The 23,398-nt window shown below is 38.3% G+C and overlaps 1 protein-coding gene across 1 annotated transcript in view; it reads left to right on the forward strand.

The window, feature by feature from the left end:
• The window catches only part of LOC102815127 (chromosome unknown open reading frame, human C12orf63), a 193,956-nt gene that overhangs the window by 72,512 nt on the left and 98,046 nt on the right, over nt 1-23,398 (forward strand). Inside the window, exons 12-14 of the mRNA XM_006871817.1 lie at nt 2,965-3,087; nt 15,517-15,570; nt 18,883-19,090. Of these exons, the coding sequence (XP_006871879.1) occupies nt 2,965-3,087; nt 15,517-15,570; nt 18,883-19,090 (385 nt within the window). The remainder of the gene's footprint in view (nt 1-2,964; nt 3,088-15,516; nt 15,571-18,882; nt 19,091-23,398) is intronic.

Genomic DNA, 23,398 nt, shown 5'->3' on the forward strand with positions numbered 1-23,398 from the left:
GATTAACTTTCCAGTCTAGGAGCAGAGTTCCCTAGGACCATCAAGGGAGAAGAGTGGAGAGTGGGAATCTACCCAGAGAATCAGTGATGCCTGAGATGGAGGCAGAGACGATGATGTGGAACGATGAAGCAGCTGGGGACTTTAGATCCAGAGAGGGAGAGCAACTGTGTGCTGAAGACTGGGTGGTGGTGGTGGTGGTGTGGAATGTAGGGAGCAGGCTTGTAGTGTATACCCTTTGGTCAGTTGATGATGCATGGAGGGGATTGTAACCATGGCAATGATATGATGTACGATAGAATGAATGTAAAACTAATGTTCTCCCATGTAAAGTATTATATAATCCACAATAAAACACTTAAAAGAAAATTGAACGACTCAAAGTATGAAGAGAAGATGGAAAGAATACACAGTCACTGTATCAAAGAGAAATGATGGACATTCAAACACTTCAGGAGGTAGCATATGACCAAGAATGAAATTGAAGGAAGAAGTCCTAGCTGCACTGCAGGTACTGATGAAAAACAAAGTTCCAGGAATAGATAGAATACCAACAGAAACTTTTCAACAAACAATGCAGTGCTGGAAGTGCTCACTTGTCTGTGCCTAGAAATTTGTAATATGCCAAGTCAAACAAACTGTAAGTATCCACGTCCTTGCCTATTTTAAAGAAAGATGAACCAACAGAATGAGGAAATTGTCTAACATTGTCATTAATATCACACTCAAGTAAAATTTTGCTGAAGATAATTTAAAAACAGTTGTAGTCGTACATAGACATGAAACTGCTAGAAATTCAAGCTAGATTCAGAAATGGTTGTGGAACAAGAGATATCACTGTTGATGTTAGATGGATCTTAGCTGAAAGCAGAGAAGACCAGAAAGATGTTTACTTGTGTTTTATTGTCTATGCAAAGACCTTTGGCTGTGTGAGTCATAAAAATTAGGATAATATTTCAAATAACAGGAATTCCCAAATATTAGATTGTGTTCATGTGGAACCTGTACAGTCATTCAGAGAGAACATGGTTTAAAATCAGGAAAGATGAGCATCAGGATTGTCTTATTTTACCTTACTTGTTCAGTCTGTATGCTGAGCAAATAATGAGAAGCTAGACTGTATTAAGAAGAACATAACATCAGGATTAGAGGAAGACTCATTAATAAATTGTGATATACAGATTATATGACATAACCCTGCTTACTAAAAGTGAAGAGGCCTTGAGGCACTTTCTGATAAAGATCAAAGGTACAGCCTTCAGTATGGATTACACCTTAACACAAGGTAAACAACAACCCTCACTACTGGACCAATAAGTAACATGACAAATGGAGATGAGATTGAAGTTATCAAGGATTTTTCATTTTAATTGGATCCTCAATCAACACCCATGGAAGCAGCAGTTAAGAAAAAAAATACATATTTTATTGGAAAAATTTGCTGCCAAAGACCTCTTTAACATGTTAAAAACAAACAAATAAACAGATGTCACTTTGAGGACTCTGGTGCACATGTCCCAAGCCATGGTATTTTTGATCATCTCATATGCATGTAGCACTATAGAATAAGGATGACACTGTTCATCACAAGGCCGGTGATTCAGACCCACCAGCCATATCCCTTGGAAATCCTATACAGAGTTGCTGTGAGTCAGAATTAATTTAATGGCACTTAACCACAACAACATATGCATGTGAAAGTTGAACAATGAATAATGAGACAAGAGGAATAGATGCCTTGATGTGTTGACAAAGAAAATTGAGTATAGCATGGACTACCAGAAGAGAAACAAACCTGTCCTGGTAGAGCTATAGCTGGAATGTTCACTAGAAGTGGGGGTAGAGAGACCATGTGGTTTGGTCATGTTATCAGGAAAGACCAGTCATTGGAAAGAGACATAATTCTTGGTAAAGTGGAGGGTCAGTGAAAAAGAGGATGACCTTCAATGAGTTAGATTGACAAAGAAACTGGAAAAATGGGCTCAAACATAGCAACAGTTATGAGGATGGCTTAAAACAGGGCTGTGTTGTTGTTTTTGCTTTTATACGTAGGGTCTTAGGAGCTATGGTAGCATAGTGGTTACGAGTTGGGCTGTAACCTCAAGGTCAACAGTTCAAAATTACCAGCTGTTCCACCAGAGAAAGATGAGGGTTTCTGCTCCTATAAAGATTTACAGCCTCAGAAATCCTATATAGGGTCGCTATGAGTCAGAGCTGACTCCACGGCACATAACCACTACCACCACCACCACAAAGGGTCTTTGTGTAAGAAGCTAACAACTATAGTAAACATGTTTAATAAGTGAATGTTTTTGAACAGGAAATTTTCTTTTCACCCTCTGATGTTTTCATGAAAATTCCTGCTGCATTGTATTCAAAGCAAGCCATGTACAATGTATAGTTATCACTTGATTAATGTCATTAAGTGTATGTAAAATTTACAGGGTCTGTTACTTATGAATAAGAAAAATAATAGTTTCTCTATGTTGATACATTGTGGAGATAGTCTCCTGGTTGGTTTAACTCTAGGCTGTCAGAGAACCAGAGGACATCACCTATGGTGCTTTCTTTGTTGCTGTTGGTATTTTTGTTTTCACTCTGTGGTTAGCCATGAGAGCAATAACAACACCAACAACAAAACAATTTCAATTCTGAACCATTTTTAGACCTATGAAATATTGATGTGTGTGCCTCTGATGAAGTAAGCAACTTGGATAAATGTTGCCTGTTAGAATGCAATAGTTGCCTGCTGTTTATTAATTTCTTGGTCCATATAAGCTGGCTTACACACAGAAACATGTATCTCCATCCATCCATATCTAGTAAACATCAATTCATAATGCATTGGCAACTTTAAACAGAAAGTTTGGATCTCAAGAGTTGATTATTTTTCTCTGAACTGTTTATTTTGTAAGTGAAACCAATTGTTTAATGTAGGATCTCATTAAGTTTTTCTTTCCCTTAAAGGTAGAAGTACTCATAGACTTAGAATTATTTTCTGAAGCCTTTTATGAGATGTCTCAGATTTTACATGGGAAGAATATGCCATCCACAGTACCTGCTGGCAGTAAACCAACAGGAAAAATAAAGGTAATCCTGCCTGTCTGAGTGAAAGTCATTTCTTTGCCCTTGAAGGTTACACTCCTAAAATCTATGGAAAACTGCCTCAAAGGTGTATTTGTAAGTCTTCCGTACCCCAGACCTCTTTGATAAGACTGGCTACATGTCACATCACATTACAAAGTTTCATTTGTCAGGGCCTGGCTAGAAACAGCCATATGTCTGGACTTGAAGGGTGTCATAGGAAATATAGAGTATAATTCTGGAGTAGATTTTGCCATTGAATTCTGGTGTAGGAATGCTCTTTCATATAGTTACAATGAGCAGTCTCATTAGACACTTGTATCACCTTATCTTTTAGACTTGAAGAGCAGAGATGTCAGCTTGAGGACTAGGGTGCGCCTGACCCAGGCCATTGTGTTTTCAATAGCCTCATATGGATGCGAAAGCTGGACAGTGAATAAGGAGGATCGTAGAAGAATTGATGCCTTTGAGTTGTGGTGTTGGAGGAGAATACTGAAAGTGCCATGGACTGCCAAAAGAACCAATAGATCTGTTTTGGAAGAAGTACAGCCAGAGTGCTCCTTGGAGGCCATGATGGCTAAGCTTTGTCTCTCCTACTTTGGACATATTGTCCGGAGGAAACAATTGCTGGAGACGGATGTCATGCTGGGTAGGGTGGAGGGTCAGAGAAAAAGAGGAAGACCCCCAACGAGATGGATCAGCCAGGTGGCATCATTGATGGACTCAAGTGTGGCAGCAATAGTGAGGTTGGCCCAGGATCGAACATTGTTTTGTTCTGCTGTGCATGGGGTCGCTATGAGTCCGTTCCAACTCGATGGCATCTGACAACAACAACAACAATCTTTTAGACTTTGGGGTATAATTTAATACTATCTCATTAATGTTCTTAATCAAAATTACTTCTCTTTAGATTTTATTTGGTTCTTTTTTGATTTATATACTTTCTGAAAAAGAGTTAAGAATATGCTCAACATTTTGAACAAAGATCATACAAAGGAATTCTGATCAAAAGGAGGAAATATAGAACAGAGATTATCATGGACTCCAGACTTCCTATGAAGTCTTCCTATTGTCCTGTGATAATCTGTATACTTTAAACCAGAAATATTCTCTTAAATCATCTTAAAACCAAACAATGTTGGTGTTAAGTGCCGATGCATTGGTTCTGACTCTTAGCCTTCCTATATAGGGTTTCCAAGGAGCAGCTGGTGGGTTTGAACCACTGACTTTGCAGTTCAAATTGACCTTGCAGTCCAGTGTATTATCCAGCTTAATGAATAAAATTGTCTGCCTTCAGCATTGTGCTCTTTTAAGAACTATATATTTGGGGTCAAATTAATAACAGCAACTCAAAAGATTAGATAGGAACCTAATCTTTATCAGAGGGGGCAGTGAGTTTATGTTAAAGAGGGAGGAGCAACTCAGAGAAGGAAGGGTGAGAATGGTTGTACAGCTAGAAGAATGCCATCAATGTCATTGAATTATACATGTGGAAACTGGGAGATTGGTGTGTTTTGCTGTGTGTATTCTTAACAACAATAAAATAGGATTTTAAAATAATACGGATAATTTTGTATATAATTCTTCTGATTCCTGTGAGGGGACAACTTTCCTTCATTTTGTGTAGTCATTTTGTTTTGTTTTGTTTTGTTTTGTTTTACTTTAAGAGACAATTTTACCTGGAGTGCCTAATCTGGAGTTGTAAATTACATGATTGATGTATCATCCTTGGAAATGACTCAGTAGTTTAAATGACTCTATGTTTAAAGTATGAATTTAATTAAAATGACTTATTTCTTCCTGTACCTCAGTTCTCATGGTGATTTGGGAACTATTCAGTGAGCTTGCTTTAGGCAGATCTTGGACCCTATGGGCCACAATAAAAGAAATATGAGGAGGTAGAAAGCCAGTTTGCCTGGGGGAGACCTTGTGTGAGGACTGAGGCAGACAGACACAATACATGCAGGCTGGATTAGAATTTGAAAACCTGAAAGAACCTGAGAATGAGTGAGCTATAAGACTTGAAATACTTGCATAAATTGACATTTTATTTATATATATTGAGTCAAGGTGTGATGTTGAAGGATAAGCACTGGACTGCTAACTGCAAGGTCAGCAATTCAAAACTCACCAGCTGCTCCTCAGAAACCCTATACAGGGTCTCTATGAGTTGGAACTGACTTGACAGCACTTAACTACATGTCCATAACTTCAGTAATGGGCTAAAACTTACATTGCTTATTATTCAGTATTATGGCTACAAAGTTACTATTCACTGTTATATAATTCAATGTGAGTTATCTCCAGAAAAGCCTGAGAGAATTGTTTGGTATGCAATAGGATCTAGACACACACACACACACACATATGCATGAATCAACTCAAGGACATTAACAACATATATATGTACATATATAGACATACACACACGTACATACAGGGAGACATGCCTGTGCACATGTAGATTTAGGAGAAAGACTGGTATTAGAGATGTTGTTATTATTGTTAAGTGCTATTGAATCATTTCCTGTTAGAGAAAGGCACTTGTTAACCACTTTTACATAGGTATTTGGGAGTAAAGGAGACAATCCAGGAAGTGCACAAGAAAATAAACGCATTAGAAATACATGGAGAATACAAGTTAGGAGAAGAGAGAATTTAGCAAAGGGAACTTCATATGGTGTCCTCTTCTGCTCAGTAGAGGACACTGTAGTTTCTTCAACTTGTGCCCTCTTAAACTCTAGGCTGCGGTAACCAAATGAATAGCCTATGCTTGAAAAAGATGCCATTTGTCTATCGTCTATGAGATTTATGTTTTTAGTTTGCTTGGCTGCAGTGGTGATAGACCTGTAGAGTATTCAGAAGCCTTTACTGATTTCCCTAGGGAAATTGAAATCCAAGGCAACACTTGGTAATCATAGATCAGCATGAAATCAAGTGGGCCCTCTGGAGATTCAAGTTTAGCTATCATTTATCAACCATTTGTTTGTCAATTTGTCATACTGGGGTGGTATGTATATTGCTTTCATTCTGGAAGCTATGCCACTGGTATTTCAAATACCAGCAGGGTCCTCCATAGTGGACAGGTTTCATCAGAGACTACAGACTAAAACTGACCGGGAAGAAAGACCTGGGAATATACTTCCAAAAATTAGCTGATGAAAACCCTGTAGCTCACAAGAGAACTCAGTCTGATATAATGCGTTCTGTTGCACATGAGGTTGCCACGAGTCAAAAGTGACTCCAAGACAACTAGCAATAGCATCATTCATCCTGTGTCTACTACATGTCAGGTATTGTGCTATATCCTTACACTTGTTGGTGTTGGGTGCCATTGAGTCGGTACTGACTCATAGCAACCCTATGTACAAAACAATGAAACACTGCCTGGTCCTGGGCCAACCTCACAATTGTTGCTATGCTGGAGCCTACTGATGCTGCCACTTTGCCAATCCATCTCACTGGGGGTCTTCCTTTTTTCTCTGACACTGCACCTTACCGAACATGATATCCTTCTCCAGTGACTGGTTCCTCTTGACAATATGTCTGAAATATGAGAGACGAAGTTTGGCCATCCTGGCCTCCAAGGAGCACTCTGGCTGCATTTATTCCAACAAAGATCTGTTCGTTCATTTAGCAGCCCGTGGCATTTTCAATATTCTCTCCAACACCATAACTCAAAAGCATCAATTCTTCTACAGTCTTCCTTATTCACTGTCCAGCATTCACATGCATATGAGGTTATTAAAACTACCATGGCTTGGGTCAGGCGCACTTTAGTACTTAAGCTGACATCTTTGCTCTTCAACACTTTAAAAAGGTCTTGTGCACAGATTTGGCTAATGCAACACATTGTTTGATTTCTTGACTGCTGCTTCCATGAGTGTTGATAGTTGATCCAAGAAGAATGAAGTCCTTGACAACTTCAATCTTTTCTCAATTGTTAAGAATGTTGTTTATTGGTCCAGAGGTGAGGATTTTTGTTTTCTTTACATTGAGATGCAATGCATACTAAAGGCTGTGGTCTTTGAGCTTCATCAGTAAGTATTTTAAGTCTTCTTCACTTTCAGCAAGTGAAGTTGTATCATCTGCATATAGCAGGTTGTTAATGAGTCTTCATCCAATCCTGATGCCACATTTTTCTTCATAGAACCCAGCTTCTCGTATTATTTGCTCAGCATACAGGTTGAATAAGTATGGTGAAAGAATACAACCCTGTCACATGCCTTTTTAAATTTTTAACCATTCAATCTTTCCATGTTCTGTTGGAACAACTGCTCTTGGTCCATGTACAGATTCCTCATGAGCAAAAGTAAGTGTTCCAGAATACTTCGCAATGGTGTGCACAGCTTGTCATGATTCACACAATCAAAAGTATTTGCATAGTCAATAAAGCACAGGTGAACATCTTTTGATATTCTCTGCTTTCAGCCAAGATCCATAGGACATCAGCAATGATATCCCTTGTTCCATGTCCTCTTCAGAATCCAGTTTGAACTTCTGGAAGTTCTTTATCAATGTATGCTTTAGCCGTTTCTGTATTACCTTTTGTAAAATTTTACTCACATGGGATATCAAAGAGATTGTCCGATGATTTCCACATTCCATTGAGTCACCTCTCTTTGGAATGGGCACAAATATGGATCTCTTCCAATTAGTCGGCCAGATAGTTTTCTTGGAAATTTCTTGGCAGAGATGAGTGAGTGCCTCCTGTGCCGCCTCACTTTCTTGAAAGATTTCAATTTGTATTCCATCAATTCCTGGTGCCTTGTTCTTTGCCAATTCCTTCAATGCACCTTGGACTTCTTCCTTCAGTATCATTGGCTCTTGATCATATGCTCCCTCTTTAAAAGATTGAACATCAATCATTTCATTTTGGTACGATGACTCTGTGTATTCCTCCCATCTTCTCTTGATGCTTTCTGCATCATTCAACAATTTGCCCAGAGAGTCCTTTAATAACGAAAGTCAAGGCTTGATTTTTTTCTTCAGTTCCTACAGCTTGAGAAATGCTGAGCATGTTCTTCCCTTTTGGTTTTCTGATTCCAGATCGTTGCACATTTCATTATAATGTTTGGCTTTGTCTGCTAGAGCTGACCTTTGAAATTTTCTATTCAGCTCTTGGACCTTCTTGTTTCTTCCATTTGCTTTAGCATCTCTACGCTGGAGAGCAAGTTTCAGTGTCTCTTCTGACATTCATTTAGATCATTTCCTTCTTTCTTGTCTTCTTAATGACATTACTTTCTTCTACCTGATATTTTGATGTCATCCTACAACTCTTCTGGTCTTCGGTCTTTAATGTTTAATGTATCAAATCTGTTGTTCAGATGATCCCTAAATTCAGGTAGGAAATAGTCAAGGTCATATTTTGGCTCTTGTGGACTTGTTTTCATTTTCTTCAGCTTCAATTTGAATTTGCATATGAGCAAATTATGGTCTGTTCCACAATCTACCCCCTGGCCTTGTTTTGACTGATGATATGGAGTTTTTCCATTGGCTCTTTCCACAGTTGTAGTCAATTTGATTTCTGTGTATTCCATCTAGTGAGGTCCATGTGTATAATTGTCTCTTATGCTGTCTAAAGAAGGTATTTGAAATGAGGAAATCATTGATTTTGAAGAATTCTATCACATTCTCCAGCATCATTTCTATCACCAAGGCCATATTTTCCAATTACTGATCCTTCCTCTTTGCTCCCAACCTTTGCATTCCAACCACCAGTAATGAACAATACATCCTGATTGCATGTTTGATCAATTTCAGATTGAAGAAGTTGGTAGAATTCTTCTATTTCATCCTTACTGACTTAAGTGGTTGGTGCGTAAATTTGAATAATAGTAGTATTAACTGGGATTCCCTGTAGGCGCTTGGATATTATCCCATCACAGACAGCATTGTACCTCATGACTGATCTGGATATGTTCTTTTTGACAATGACTGCAACACCATTCCTCTTCAATTTGTCATTCCCGGCATAGTAAACCAAGTGGTCTTCAGATTCAAAGCGGTCAATACCAGTCCATTTGAGCTCACTAATGCCTAATATATCGATGTTTATGCATTCCATTTAATTTTTTACAATTTCCAATTTTACTAGATTCATACTTTGTACATTCCATGTTCTGATTATTAATGGATGTTTACTGCTGTTTCTATTCATTTTGAGTTTGCCCCATGAGCAAATGAAGGTCCTTCGGGCTTTACCCCCATGGGCTTTACTCCATTCACATCATCACAGTCAACTCTACTTTAAGGTGGCAGCTGTTCCCCAATCACATTTTGAGTGTTTTCCAATCTGAGAGGTTCATTTTCCAGCACTGTATCTGACAGTGTTTCTCTGCTATTCATAAGGTTTTCAGTAACTAAATATTTGGAAGTACTTCGTCACTCCTTCTTCCTAGTCTGTCTTCGTATGGAAGCTCATCTGAAACCTGTCCAGCATGGGTGACCCTGCTAGTATTTAAAATACCTGTGTCATAGCTACCAGAATGACAGCATCTCACAAGCCACCACAGTACAACAAACTGACAGATGAGTGCTGGCATGATTCTTACACTCTGCAATGGTAATTACAGCTTGGTGAGGAGGATAATTTATTCCTACTTTAAAGAGAAGGAGAGATGCTCAGAGAAGTTAAGTGACTTGTATAAGTTCATATAGTTTGTAAATGACAGAGCCAGGATTCAAATTTCAAGCATATGTTTTAGTGATTTCAGAAACTTCCTCTCTTCTTACTTTCAGTAGTGTAAAATACTAAACAAATATGCTGAGGTGTGAAAATTAAAAACAAAAAAACCAACCACTCAAATTCTTGTCTTTAAAAAAAATATTTTATTCCCTATGTCTTTGTACAAATGGCACTTTTAGTTTGCTGTCACTGCAATTGCTACATCAGACTCTGTCGTCTGTTGGCCACGTTCTTCCCTGCAGGTCAGCTCCTAGTTATTATGACCATTCTAATTCTTACCCATCTCCTAACTGCAAGGTATTCTTCTCTTTAACAATTGGATATGAAATCAGTTGGTTATTTTGTTCTGCCAAGTAAAAATGCATCCAGACTTTGATATTTGTTGTTGTTGCTATGTGCTATTGAGTTAGTTCTGACTCATAGTAAAACTATATAGAGTTTCCAAGGAGTGGCTGATAGGCTGATAGGACCGCCAACCTTGTGGTTAGCAGTCCAGTGCTTATTTTACAGCACTACACCAGGATTCTGATCTAGAAGGTTGTATTCAGAAAGAAAATGGGGACAGGGCAAAGGTCTATTGTAGTGTTGTGGGAGGAAGACCACTGCAATAGGAGAACACTCTGACCATAAGATATACAAGTGCTTCAAAGTTAAAGGAAAGAACACTTTTCTTTTATAGAGACTGAGAGTAAGACAGGAAAGAAAAGAAAAGATAAGGAAAGAAAAACAATTGTGGGATAAGTAGGTGACTTCATTGGATCAGTTATTAAATTGATGAATGTTCTGTCGTATTTTCACAATTAAAACTTTAAAGGTCATTGCAAGTAGTCTGGATGATATAATGATATAATGGGATGTGTGTGTGTGTGTGTGTGTGTGTGTGTGTGTGTGTGTGTGTGTGTGTGTGTGTGAGTCCTAGTGTGGGTTAATGCGCTGGACTGTGAGGTTGGTTTGAACTGCAAGGTCAGTGGTTCAAGCTCACCAGCTGCTCCTTGGAAACCCTATACAGGGTCGCTATGGGTCAGAACCAACTTGACGGCACTAACAACAACAACAACTATGTATGTGTGTGGTGGTGGGGGAGTGAGAAGTGGTGAACTTCTGGGTGTTTGGCAAAGGTAGAGCTCACATTTGCTAATGATGGATTACAGGTGGATCAAGAGTAAGGAGTCTAGAAAACTGAGCGGGGGAAAAGTTCATTTACTAAGATGGGAAATACAGAGTGGACAGGGTTGAATGTATTAAGTGAGAACTCCAGGAGCCAACCATGTGGAATGTATACAAGTGCTTAGAGTAGATGATATAGAATTTAGTGACTTCAGATACTAATTCAGTCAAGCTCCAGGTTGGGGCTAAAGGCATAAATTCGGGAGTGGTTAGCACAGAGATTTAATACCACAGGAATTGATGAAATCAATTAGGGGTTGAGACAGCTAAAGAAAAGTAAAAATGAGAAGATGAGCTTTAGAGTCACTCACATTCAGAGGCCAAGAAGAGTGGAAGGAATCAATGCAGGAGAACCAAAGAGAAGCTGTGGATGAACAAGAGAGACTTCAGTGCACACTGCTTTCACCGAAACAAACAAAACTCCTGAAACGAATTTTTCCCTATAAATTCAAAAATTTAATCTTGCAAATAGTTATCCTAACACAAACCTGTAGATGAATTTTCTTCCAGTAGAGTCTGACTTCAAATTATGTTTTCTCAAAGTCCATTTGCAGCTTTCCAGCCCCAAGTGGGAATTTAAAAAAAACACCAAAAAACCGTAATTGAAAGAGGAAATACATTCAAGGTTTACAATTAAAATAAGTGCCAATGTTATTAAGCACTAGCCTAGATATTCAAAGAAGAGATTAATGAATTAGATTTCAGTTGTAAAAGCAGTAACTGAAAAAAGCGTGCAGATTACTGTGGGATTTTTCACAGGTCTTTAAAAGTTCTATGTTTTAACATTATACAAGCATTCTGCTCCCCTTACTAAATCTATATGTTCTATTGTCAACTTTCTTCACATTGTTGTTGTTGTTGTCAGGTGCCATTGAGTCGGAACCAACTCATAGCAACCCCATGCACAGCAGAACGAAACAATGTCTGATCCTGGGCCAACCTCACTACCACCGCCTCACTTGAGTCCATCAATGATGCCACCTGGCCAATCCATCTCGTTAGGGTCTTCCTCTTTTTCTCTGACCGTCCACCTTACCCAGCATGACATCCTTCTCCAACGATTGTTTCCTCCGGACAATATGTCCAAAGTATGAAAGACGAAGCTTAGCCATCCTGGCCTCCAAGGAGCACTCTGGCTGCACTTCTTCCAAAACAGATCTATTGGTTCTTTTGGCAGTCCATAGCACTTTCAGTATTCTCCTCCAACATCACAACTCAAAGGCATCAATTCTTCTATGATCTTCCTTATTCACTGTCCAGCTTTTGCATACATATTTTTTCTTCACATAATACCACCAAATCTTTTCCTCTGGATTCAGATGCTTACTTTTCAATGCATTCTAGGAGATAAACAATATCTTCAAAACAGGAACTCCCCCCTCCCCTCCTCCAATAAAAGCTATGTCTGGTTTCTTGGTTTGGGAGTCCCTCCAGGGCAGGGTCTAAGACAAGGATTTGGTAAGCAAGCAATGTGTTTGTTAGGTGAACATAGGAAACATTGTGAGTAAGTGGGCAAGTGAGAACAATCAGTGAAGAGAGCATTACTGAGGAGGGCCCAGAAAAGACTGGGTAGAGCCCATCTCTTGTCCTTCATTGTTTCCAGCCTTTCCTTCATGCTCTTAGGACCACAGATGGCCTTAGGTAGTTACAGGTTGGCTGTAACTGTTCCTGTCCCTGGAAGCTGTTTGTGATGCTAGGTGACAGTCGGAATATGGGTAAGCATCAGTACTGATCTGTACGAATAGACAGGTTTAAAATGGACCTTTATACTGAAAGAAATGAGTCCTATCTGATGATGCAGCAATCTTCTGTAGCAAATAAATCAGATATATTCTGATAAAAAAAAGACCTCTGGTAGCGTAGTGGTTACGAATTGGGCTGCTAACCTCAAGGTCAGCAATTCAAAACTACCAGCTGTTCCATGGGATAAAGATGAGGCTTTCTGCTCCCGTAAAGATTTGCAGCCTCGGAAACCCTGTGCAGGGTCACTATGAATCAGAACCGACTCCATGGTACTTAACAATAACAACAACAACATTCTAATAAAATATTACATTTAGAATCAAACATATGAACAAGTAATTCAGAGAAAAAAAAAAGGAAAACATCAAAAAAAAAAAAAAATCACCATTCAAAATATTAACACATATTCCAAGGAGCAGCTGATGAGTTTGAACCACTGATCCTATAGTTTAAACCAATCTTGTGGTTGCATGCTTATCCCCCAGTGCCACACCAGGACTCCATAGACAGAATAGTCATTACTATTATTTAAACTAGGGCTTAATTCACGGAAGCAGCAGTCAAGAGATCAGATGACGTATTGCATTAGGCAAATTTGCTGCACAGGAACTTTTTAAAGTGTTGAAGAGCAAAGATGTCACCTTGAGGACTAAGATGCGCCTGACCCAAGCCATGGTGTTTTCAATAACCTCATATGGATGTGAAAGCTGGACAGTGAATAAGGAAGATCATAAAAGAATAGATGCCTTTGAATTGTGATGTTGGAGGAGACTACTGAAAGTGCCATGGACTGCCAAAAGAACCAATAGATCTGTTTTGGAAGAAGTGCAGCCAGAGTGCTCCTTGGATGCCAAGATGGCTAAACTTCATCTCTCATACTTTGGACATATTGTCAGGAGGGAACAGTCACTGGAGAAGGATGTCATGCGGGGTAAGATGGAGGTTCAGAGTAAAAGAGGAAGACCCCCAATGAGATGGATTAGCCAGGTGGCATCACTGATGGGGTCAAGTGTGGCAGTGGTGGTGGGGTTGGCCCAGGATCGGACATTGTTTCTTTCTGCTGTGCGTGGGGTCGCTATGAGTCGGTTCTGACTCGATGGCACCTTACAACAACAGTGGTGGATTGAGGGTGGGAAATGGCCTCTATGTCTAACAAAAGCAAAGGTGTTACTTTCTTTGACCAAGAAATAGGTTAAAATATTACCTAACAGTTAGACTGAAATTACAAATAAAGTCCCGGTGTGGCACTGTGGAATAAAGCACTGGACCACAAGTTCGGTTTGAACCACAAGGTAGGCAGTTCAAACTCACCAATTGGTCCTTGGAAACCCTATTCAGGGTCACTATGAGGTTGGAACTGACTTGACGCACTTAACAAAGTGGTGTTGGTGGTGTTGGTGTTGGTGGTGATAGGGTATCATTGAGTCACTTCCAATTCATAGTGACCCTGTGTAGGGTTTCCAAGGCTGTATATCTTTCTGGTTGTTGTTAGGTGTTTGAGTAACTACAGACTCATAGTGACACTATGCACAACAGACTGAAACACTGCCTGGTCCTGGGACAACCTCAAAACTGTTGCCACGCTTGAGCCCATTGATGCTGTCTCTTATGCTGTCTAAAGAAGGTGTTTGAAATGAGTAAATCACTGGTTTTTCAGAATTCTATCATGCGAGCTCCAGCATCATTTCTATAACCAAGGCCATATTTTCCAACTTCTGATCCTTCCTCTTTGCTCCCAACCTTTGCATTCCAATCACCGGTAATGATCAGTATATCTTGTTTGCATGTTTGATCAATTTCAGATTGAAGAAGTTAGTAGAATTCTTCTATTTCATCCTCGCTGGTTTTAGTAGTTGGTACATAAATTTGAATAATAGTGGTATTAACTGGGCTTCCCTATAGGCTCATGTATATTATCCTATCACAGACAGTGTTGTACCTCATAAGTGATCTTGATTTGTTCTTTTTGGCGACGAATGCAACACCATTCCTCCTCAATTTGTCATTACTGACATAGTAAACCATATGGTTGCCAGATTCACAATGGCCAATACCAGTCCATTTCAGCTCACTAATGCCTAAGATATCGATGTTTATGCGTTCCATTTCATTTTTGACAATTTCCAGTTTTCCTAGATTCATACTTCATACATTCTGTGTGCTGATTATTAATGGATGCTTGCAGCTGTTTTGCTTCATTTTGAGTTGTGCCCCATCAGCAAATGAAGGTCCCCAGGGGTTTACTCTTTATGTAAATCTTTACAGTAGCAGAAAACCTCATCTTTCTCCAATGAAACTCCTGGTGGACTTGAACTGCTGACCTTGTGATTAACTGCCTGATATGTAACCCACTACTTCACCAGGCTTCTTTATTTAATGTTATGTTGTTGTTTTGTTTTTAATTGCTGTTGAATTGGTTCTGACCCATAGTGACCCTGTATAGGGTTTCCAAGGAGCGGCTGGGGAGCTTAAACTGCCGACCTTGTGATTCAAACCAACTTTGCAGTCCAGCGCATTAACCCACAGTGTATAGGAAGATAATTATTACATAATGCTTAGTGAAAACAGGATATAAGTGTGTGAGTATCTGTTTGTATATATACATAAATTTAAAAAATATATCAAATAAGTTAAGCAAGATGTCAGAATGTTAATAATGATGACCTAAAGAAGTTGATTTATAGATACTTTTTACTCTCTTTGTATCATACTTGTCTTTGATTACATGCATTACTTTTATAGTAAAAGTTATATTTAAAAGAATATATTAACAGTTTTATTTAAAAATAAGGCTCACATAACCTTATTCCTAATGTTAACATTTTCTGTGTTGACAGATATTTCAATCATTTGACTCAGGAAAGCCTCTTACTAGCAAAGAAAATTTACAGGTAAGGATAAAACACTTTATAAACAGCGACTATTTAGTGTGAATAAGATTTGACCCATTTCATTCCATGTAATATGATATTTGTTTTTCAGTAATCTGTTACATAATAATCTTGTCTACTTCTAACAGTGCATTTTTATTTCAAAATGCTGAGGCCAGACGTAAGATTCCACCCAAACCTTTCTGGCTCAGACTGGGCAAATATCAACTACTGTTTTCCTTTCTGGAATCCTGGTGTGGCGCTGTAGGATAAGCACTAGACTGCTAACCATAAGCTCAGCCACAACAAGAACAGTCCCCATTTCTCAGTTTTTATTGTTGTTCCTAAGTGTCGGTGAGTTGTTTCTGGCTCATAGAGACCCTGCATATGGTTTACAAGGAGTGGCTGGTGAGTTTGAACTGCCTCCCTTGTGATTCAAACCAACTTTGCAATCTAGTGTTTATCCTATAGCGCCATGCTCAAGTTTATATTTGTGTTGTTCACCTAGACATGCATGTCAGCTGTCTCTGACTTTAGCATTTGTCTTAGTCATATAGTTGGAAAGAGCTAACTTTGTAAGAAAAAGATTTTGTGCATTTCAGATAGCTTACTTGTTTACTACTACTTTTGTCCACCATTTTTTATACTCTACTGAGACTTTCTCTCAGCCAGTGGCTTGGAATGTTTTCATTTGGCATTTTCATAAATAGCTACTTTAAATTCCTCAATAATTTTCACAAAGAGAGGCTTAGAGTACCCTTTTAAAAACACCTATTCCTGACAATACTAGAATGATTGAGATTTAGGCATTTGATGACCTAGTGGCACTTATCACTTAAAACAGTCTTAGGGACGTTGTCGGTGTGTTCACTAGAAAGCATTCTAGTGAGAGAGCAGTTATACAGCCATTAGTTACAGGACATTGTAGACAGGGAGTAGCGCTGGGCTGCTAATCACAGGTTGGTGGTTCAAACTCACCAGCTGCTCCTTGAAAACCTTGTACAGGGTCACTATGACTTGAAACTGACTCAATGACACTAAATAGGACCAACAATGTTAGCTCTTTCATTTTAGGTCACTTATTTATAAAATTAGACAAATTCCAGACACAAACAACATATCATTTGAAAGATAATTGAAATATGAGGTCTGAAAATTTAAATGTGGCATTAAAAAAAAAAGTTCATGTATCTGTCTGTATGTGTTAAGTTACCTTGGAGTTGTAAACTCCTTACCTATCTATGTTTTTGCTGTTATTAAGTGCCATTGAGTCAGTTCCAACTCATAGTGACTCTATATAGGGTTTCTGAGGAGTGGCTAGTGAGTTTGAATCACCAACCTTGCAGTTCAAACTGACCTTGTGGTCCTGCACTTTTTCTACAGCGCCATACCAGAACTCCTACCTATCTATAATCTCCTGTAACTATAGCTAATGGAGTTAATATTAGGAAGCTATAAATACACATTCACCTCTCCTTTTAATGTTCTAAGAATTTGAAGTGCTTAAGGGTATCTATTTCTTTGCAGTCATAAATGCCAGGACATCAAAAAAACAACTCCTTTAAGGAGTGATTTTGGGCATAAAGGAAATGTCTGATCATTTCTTGTTACACAAAAGGAGATTGACGGCATAATGAAAATCCAATTTCTATTAGTTCATTAATTAAACCAGTACTGTTGCTCTGCTTAAGACTCTTCAGATTACACTTTTTATATTTTCTGTACAGAGGGAGAGAAAGGAGTGTTAAATAGCATTACTAATTAATCTTCTTTTGATCCTCAAGTGTTTGTGTGTAATTGTCAAGGCTCATTAAATCACTGTTTGCAGTGGAGAGAGGAGAGAAGAGAGATGTCCTCTTCCCCATCCAAAGTATCTTTCTAGATAGGGAAGGTCAATCATGTTCCTAGTAAACAGCTTGGTATCAGCTCAGTCTCTATTTTGTGCCTGGTCCTTTTACATGCTTGAATTCCCACCCCTTGTAAGAAGTTAAGAAGAGAGCCTGAGCAATGGCAACCAAGATAACCCACCCTAGAACTGCCTCAGATTCTCTCATAAGGCAAACAGTTGTCATCTCTGAAAGCAGAATGAATTTTAAGTTGATGTCTTGTGACAATTTAATGCTATCTTAGATTAGATACCTGAGATACCTGAGAATGGAACATTGAATTTAGCCAAATCATAGTCCATTGGTGACCTTCACCAAATTGTTTCAGTGTAGGAATAGAATGGAACTTAAGGCAAATTGAAGGAGAGAAATCAGTATTGATAATCCTTAGAGCTCTGCAGTGAAGTGAAGCAGAGAAGCAGAGTGCATAGTAGCTGGAGAAGGAAGTGGGAATCTAGAGAGTTTTTGTTTGTTGTTTAAGATTGCTTTGAGGACAGTATGGTTGTGTGCTGAAGGGGTTGTCTCTGTAAAGAAGGAAAACATTGTGATGTCGGAGAAGAGAGGGTGGCTGTAGTGATGTCTTAAATAGGTCATTGGGGACAGGACAGGTGGCCTAAGAGGTGATGTCAGCCTTAGCAAGAAAGAACGCAAGATGGTCACTTGGTTAGAGGAGACGGGCAGAGCTGCTTCAGTTTTCCCTGTTTCAGTTTTTCTCAGCTAGTAGAGGAAACAAGGTCACCAGCTGAGAGCAGAGATGGGAAGTAAGGGTTAGAATGGAGAAGAGAGAAGAAAAAGGATAAGCTGGTTATTTAGGAGAGAGGAAGAGGGAATGTACCGAAGAAATATCATATGGAAGCACCAAAGTGTTAAAGTAAGACAATTCAACGTGGTTGCCTAATTTTCTTCCAACCTTATTCAACTTCAAGTGTTCAAGTCTCAGAGTTGGATTGCACAAAGTGTGTGACTTCTTTTCCAGGAGGTAAATATGCACAGGAGAGGGACCAGGGAGTTGAGGGTGTATACGAGGAGGGGTACAGTGATCACCCACAGACCATAAACTGAGTATAGACATTGCTCTGTCCACCCAGTCTTCCGTTCTTTGTTTTCTAGTAACTGATTTTCTCAGGTTTGCATGGCTGGTGAGATTTAGCTGTTTCTCTATTTTGCTGTAGGATCCCTTCTGTTTTATAAGGCAAACGACTCACACCACATAGTTATGTGGCAAGGCTGGCCTATGGAAGCACAAGCTGCAGATTGGTGGGGGGCAGCGGTAGCAGTGGTGCACTGCTGGGGTAGTTATTACATTATATGTCAATCTTGATAGACCTGCCATTTATTCTATCATCCAATACAAAATGGGTCAAGTGCAAAGGAATAATAAAGTCTATAGTATCTGAAGAAAATATTTCACTAACATGTTTTCTTTTTTCTTTAAAAATATTTTTAGGCATTAGATGATTTAGTAAATAAAGGCTTGCCTGTATTTCTGATTACATTTGGCCAACAACATCTCTTAAGTAAGCTTTGTTTGGTCAGAGCATACTTTTTAATAAGTGTGGCCGCAACAATAAATTGTATCTCTGAAAATACATCGAAATCATTCCAACAAGGACCTGTTTCAGAGAGGAACAAAGCAACTCTCCCAAACATAAAAGGTAAACTTCTGTTCTATTTTTTGCTTGCTTGCCTTTCTCTTTCTTTCCCCCAACTACTTCCCACTCCAATCCAATAATCTATATAAATAATCTAGTATATGGTGGTGGTGATGGTTCTGTGCTGTGGAGTCAGTTCCAACTCATAGCGACCCCTCTATAGGGTTTCTGAGGCTGTAAATCTTTACGGGAGCAGAAAGCCTCATCTTTCTCTCATGGAACAGCTGGTAGTTTCGAACTGCTGACCCTGAGAATAGCAGCCAGATTCATAACCACTACGTTATCAGAGCTTCTTAATATAGTACATATTTTCCATATTTTTCTGAAATTCTTATAATGAATTTTGCTGAGAATTTTTGCATCTATGTTCATGAGAGATATTGGTCTATAATTTTCTTTCTTGGTGATGTCCTTCCCTGGTTTTGGTATGAGGGTTATGCTTGCTTCATAAAATGTGTTAGGAAGTTTTCCATCCTCTTCTATATTCTGGAATAATTTGAATAGAATTGTTGACAGCTCTTCCTGGGATATTTGGTAGAACTCACCAATGAAGCTTTCTGGACCTGAATGTTTTTGTTTGGGAGTTTTTTGGTAACCTGATCAATTTCTTCTTTTGTTATGGGTATGTTCAGGTTTTCTACTTCACTCTGTGTAAGTTTAGGGAGGTTTTTTTGTTTTGTTTTGTTTTTTCTAAAAATGTATCAATCCCTTCTAAATTTTCAAATTTGTTGGAGTACAACTCTTCATAGTATTCAGTTATTATCCTTTTAATTTCCTTTGGTTCTGTTTTAACATCGCCCATGTGGTTTCTAATGTGTGTTTTTTGTGTCTTCTCCCTCTTTTCTTTTGTTGGGTTTGCCAATAGTTTGTCAATTTTGTTAATCCTTTCAAAGAACCAGCTTCTTGTCCTGTTGATTCTTTGTACAGTTTTTCTGTTTTCTATCTCATTTATTTCTGCTCTAATCTTTATTATTCCTTTTCTTTTGGTGACTTAGTTTCCCTCTGTTGGTCTGTTTCTAATTTTTGTAGATGCTGTGTTAATGTGTTAATTTTGGTTCTTTCTTCTTTTGGGATATATGCATTTATTGCTACAAATTGTCCTTTCAGCACCACTTTTGCTGTGTCCCAAATATTTTGGTATGTTGTGTTTTCGTTCTCTTTTGTTTCTAGGAACTTTGTGAGTTCACGTTTAATTTTTTCTACTACCCAGTTGCTTTTCAGCAGGGTGTTATTCAGTTTCCATGTATTTCACTTTATTTCCTTCATCTTCCTATTGCTGATTTCTAGTTTGATAGCATTGTGGTCTGAGAAGATGCTTTGTAGTATTTTGATATTTTTAAATTTATGGAGTTTTGCTTTATGGCCTAACAACTTGTCTATTCTGGTGAATGTTCCATGTGCACTGGAAAAGAATGTGTATTTTGCTGTTGTTGGGTTGAATGATTTGTACACATCTAAGAGGTCCAGTTGGCTGATTGTGTTGTTTAGTTCTTCTGTATCTTTGTCAAGTTTCTTTCTGGTTGTTCTATCTATTTTTTAAAGCAATGTATTAAAATTGCCCACGATTATTGTAGATTTGTCTAATTCTTTCTTTAAATCTATTAGAGTTTCCTTTATATATTTTGGAGCTCTTTCATTGGGAGCATAGATATTTATTATGGTTATGTCATCTTGTTCAATTGCCCCTTTAATTATGAGATAATGTCTATCTTTATCTATTATGCTGGTTTTTGACTTAAAGTTTAATACTGTGACTCCTGTTCATTTTTTATTACAATTAGCTTGGCATGTTTTTTCTCATCCTTTGACTTTTAATCTGTTTTTGTCTCTGTGTGTGAGATGTGTCTCTTACAGACAGCATTTTGAAGGATCTTGTTTTTTGATCCATTCTGCCACCTTCTGTCTCTTAACTGGTACACTTAATCTATTTACATTCAGTGTAATTATTGATAGGTATGGGAATTTTTTTTTTTTTGGTGCTGCTGGTATCTTTGTTCTGCATGTGTTCCTGTGCTGAGTTCATGTTTTTTTGTGATCTTTCTTGTGAGTTTCCTTACAGTTTTAATGTCTCCATGTTCTTCTTGGATTTTTATTTTCTTGGTATGTTGTGAAGTATTATTTTTCTTTGAGGTCACCTTATATTCATTAACTTTCCCCTCCATTTAATACAGTCTAATTTATCCTGCAATCTAACTGTCCTTCTCACCTACTGGATCTCTGCTCCTATGTGTTTACCTTCTTTCACATTGTAATTGATTTGATCATAGACTGATGTCCCAGATACTATGAGTTTGTTCTTATAGTTTTGTTCTGTTCTCAACTCTTCCATTTGTTGATTGAGTTCTAGGTGGTGCCACCACATATGTCAAGCTCTGTTTTGCAGCATAGGGTTGGCTTTGGCAAAATCCCTTATCTTCTGTTTATCCTGGAATGTTTTAATTACATTGCCATATTTGATTGATAGCTTTGCTGGATAAAGGATTATTGGTTGGCAGTTTTTTTTTTTTTTTTTTTTCAGCATTTTATATATGTCTCCCCATTGCCTTCTTGCTTGCATGGTTTCTGCTAAGAAATCTGAGCTTAATCTGATTTGATTGCCTTTGAATGTTACACTTCTCTTTTCCCTAGCTGCTTTCAGGTTTCTGTCCTTAATTTAGATACTGGAGAGCTTCATTATTATATGTCTTGATGATTTTCTTTTAGGGTCTATCCTTCCTGCGGTTCATTGAGCTTCTTGAATGCTTATCTTTTCATTTTTCAGGATGTTAGGGAAATTTTCTTCCAGCAGCTCTTCAACATCTCTTCCATGGAGTTGTGTGATTCTTCCTGTTCCACAATGCTGATAATTCTTATTTCTCTTCATGTTATCCAACATGAATCTTAGACCTTCTGATTTTTTTATGTTTTTTTGCTTGCTCTTCTATCTTAGTTGTATTGAGAGATTTGTCTTCCAGCTCACTAGTTCAGGCTTCCATCTCTTCAATTCTACTCCTTTGCCCTTTCAGTGTATTGTCCATTTCTGATATTCTATTATTAATCGTTTGTACCTCTTTCTGTTGGTTTTGAATTGTTTCTAATGCTGTGTCTCTGTATTTGATTGTTCCTGTAGCACTTTCCTGACTTCTTCCTTATTTTTCTCAACTCAGTTGTTAAGTGTTTTGATACATTTTATAATAATTTTTCTGAATTCTTTCTCAGGCATTTCCAAGGCCTGTCGTCCTTTCAGTGTTGGAGTGTAGGTCTACCTCCAGATCATTTGTCTCAGTCAGTTTATCTTGTTTCTGTACATGTGCTGATATGGTCATCTGCTTCTGCTTCTTGGGAATTTTTAGTAGTTGGCTGTGTCCTTAATACTTAATTGAGTGTGTGTTTTGGTGTTTTTTATGCTTTCTGATTGCCTTCCCAGTAGACGTGATCAGCAGATGAGTTTCCCTTTTCACTCTTCTTATTACTCAACTCAGAGTAACTGTCATAGGTGTTGTCTGCCTAGCTGGTGTATGGCAGTTGGTATTGACTCTGGCCTGGATTGTGGGGTTTTATGGGGTGTGATTGTAGCTTGGCTATATGACAGCAATTTCTGTCTCTTCTTGGGTAATATAGGGAGAGAAAGAGCCCCCTAAAGGTAAAGAGGGTACCAAAACACAAAACAGCAACAGCAAAAAAAAAAAACAAAAAACAAAAAAAAAACCCAGATTGGATACTGTAGTCTATAATCACAGTAAAGAGAGATAAAAAATAAAAAAATCTATAGCCTAATATGAGTATGACTTTAATATTCTCTTTCAGCTTCTTGCCTTCAAGGCCACATGATAAATTTCAAGATGCCACTGTTGGTTGTTATGATGTAACTCAGGATTTAATTTTTGGCCTGTTTCATTTTTAGTCTGTCTCTCTCACTCCACAAGCCCCATTCTGGCCTTTTTCCTGGTGATACTCAGTTCAGGACCAGGTTTGGACATTTTGTGCTGCCGTTTGGTTTTAAGTGGAATCTGTCCCTTTAAATTTTGAAAAGATCTGTGTGCATGCATAATAGAACCCTCCAGGGCTGGAAGGGGTGTACATTGGCTCAGGTACCCCCTTAGTCACAAGAATGGAGGTGCATAGACAGTATGATGCCAGTGAACAGATTTTGAAAAAAGGAATTGAAAGATTTACTGATGAAGATCAAAGAACACAGCCTTCGGTATGGGTTGCATCTCAATGTCAGGAAAACAGAAATCCTCACCACTGGACCAATAAACAACATTCTTATCAATGGAGAAAAGATTGAAGTTGTCAAGGACTTCATTCTTTTTGGATCAACTATCAACA

This window comes from Chrysochloris asiatica, unplaced genomic scaffold (assembly GCF_000296735.1).
Source record: "Chrysochloris asiatica unplaced genomic scaffold, ChrAsi1.0 scaffold00174, whole genome shotgun sequence".
Lineage (NCBI taxonomy): Eukaryota > Metazoa > Chordata > Mammalia > Afrosoricida > Chrysochloridae > Chrysochloris > Chrysochloris asiatica.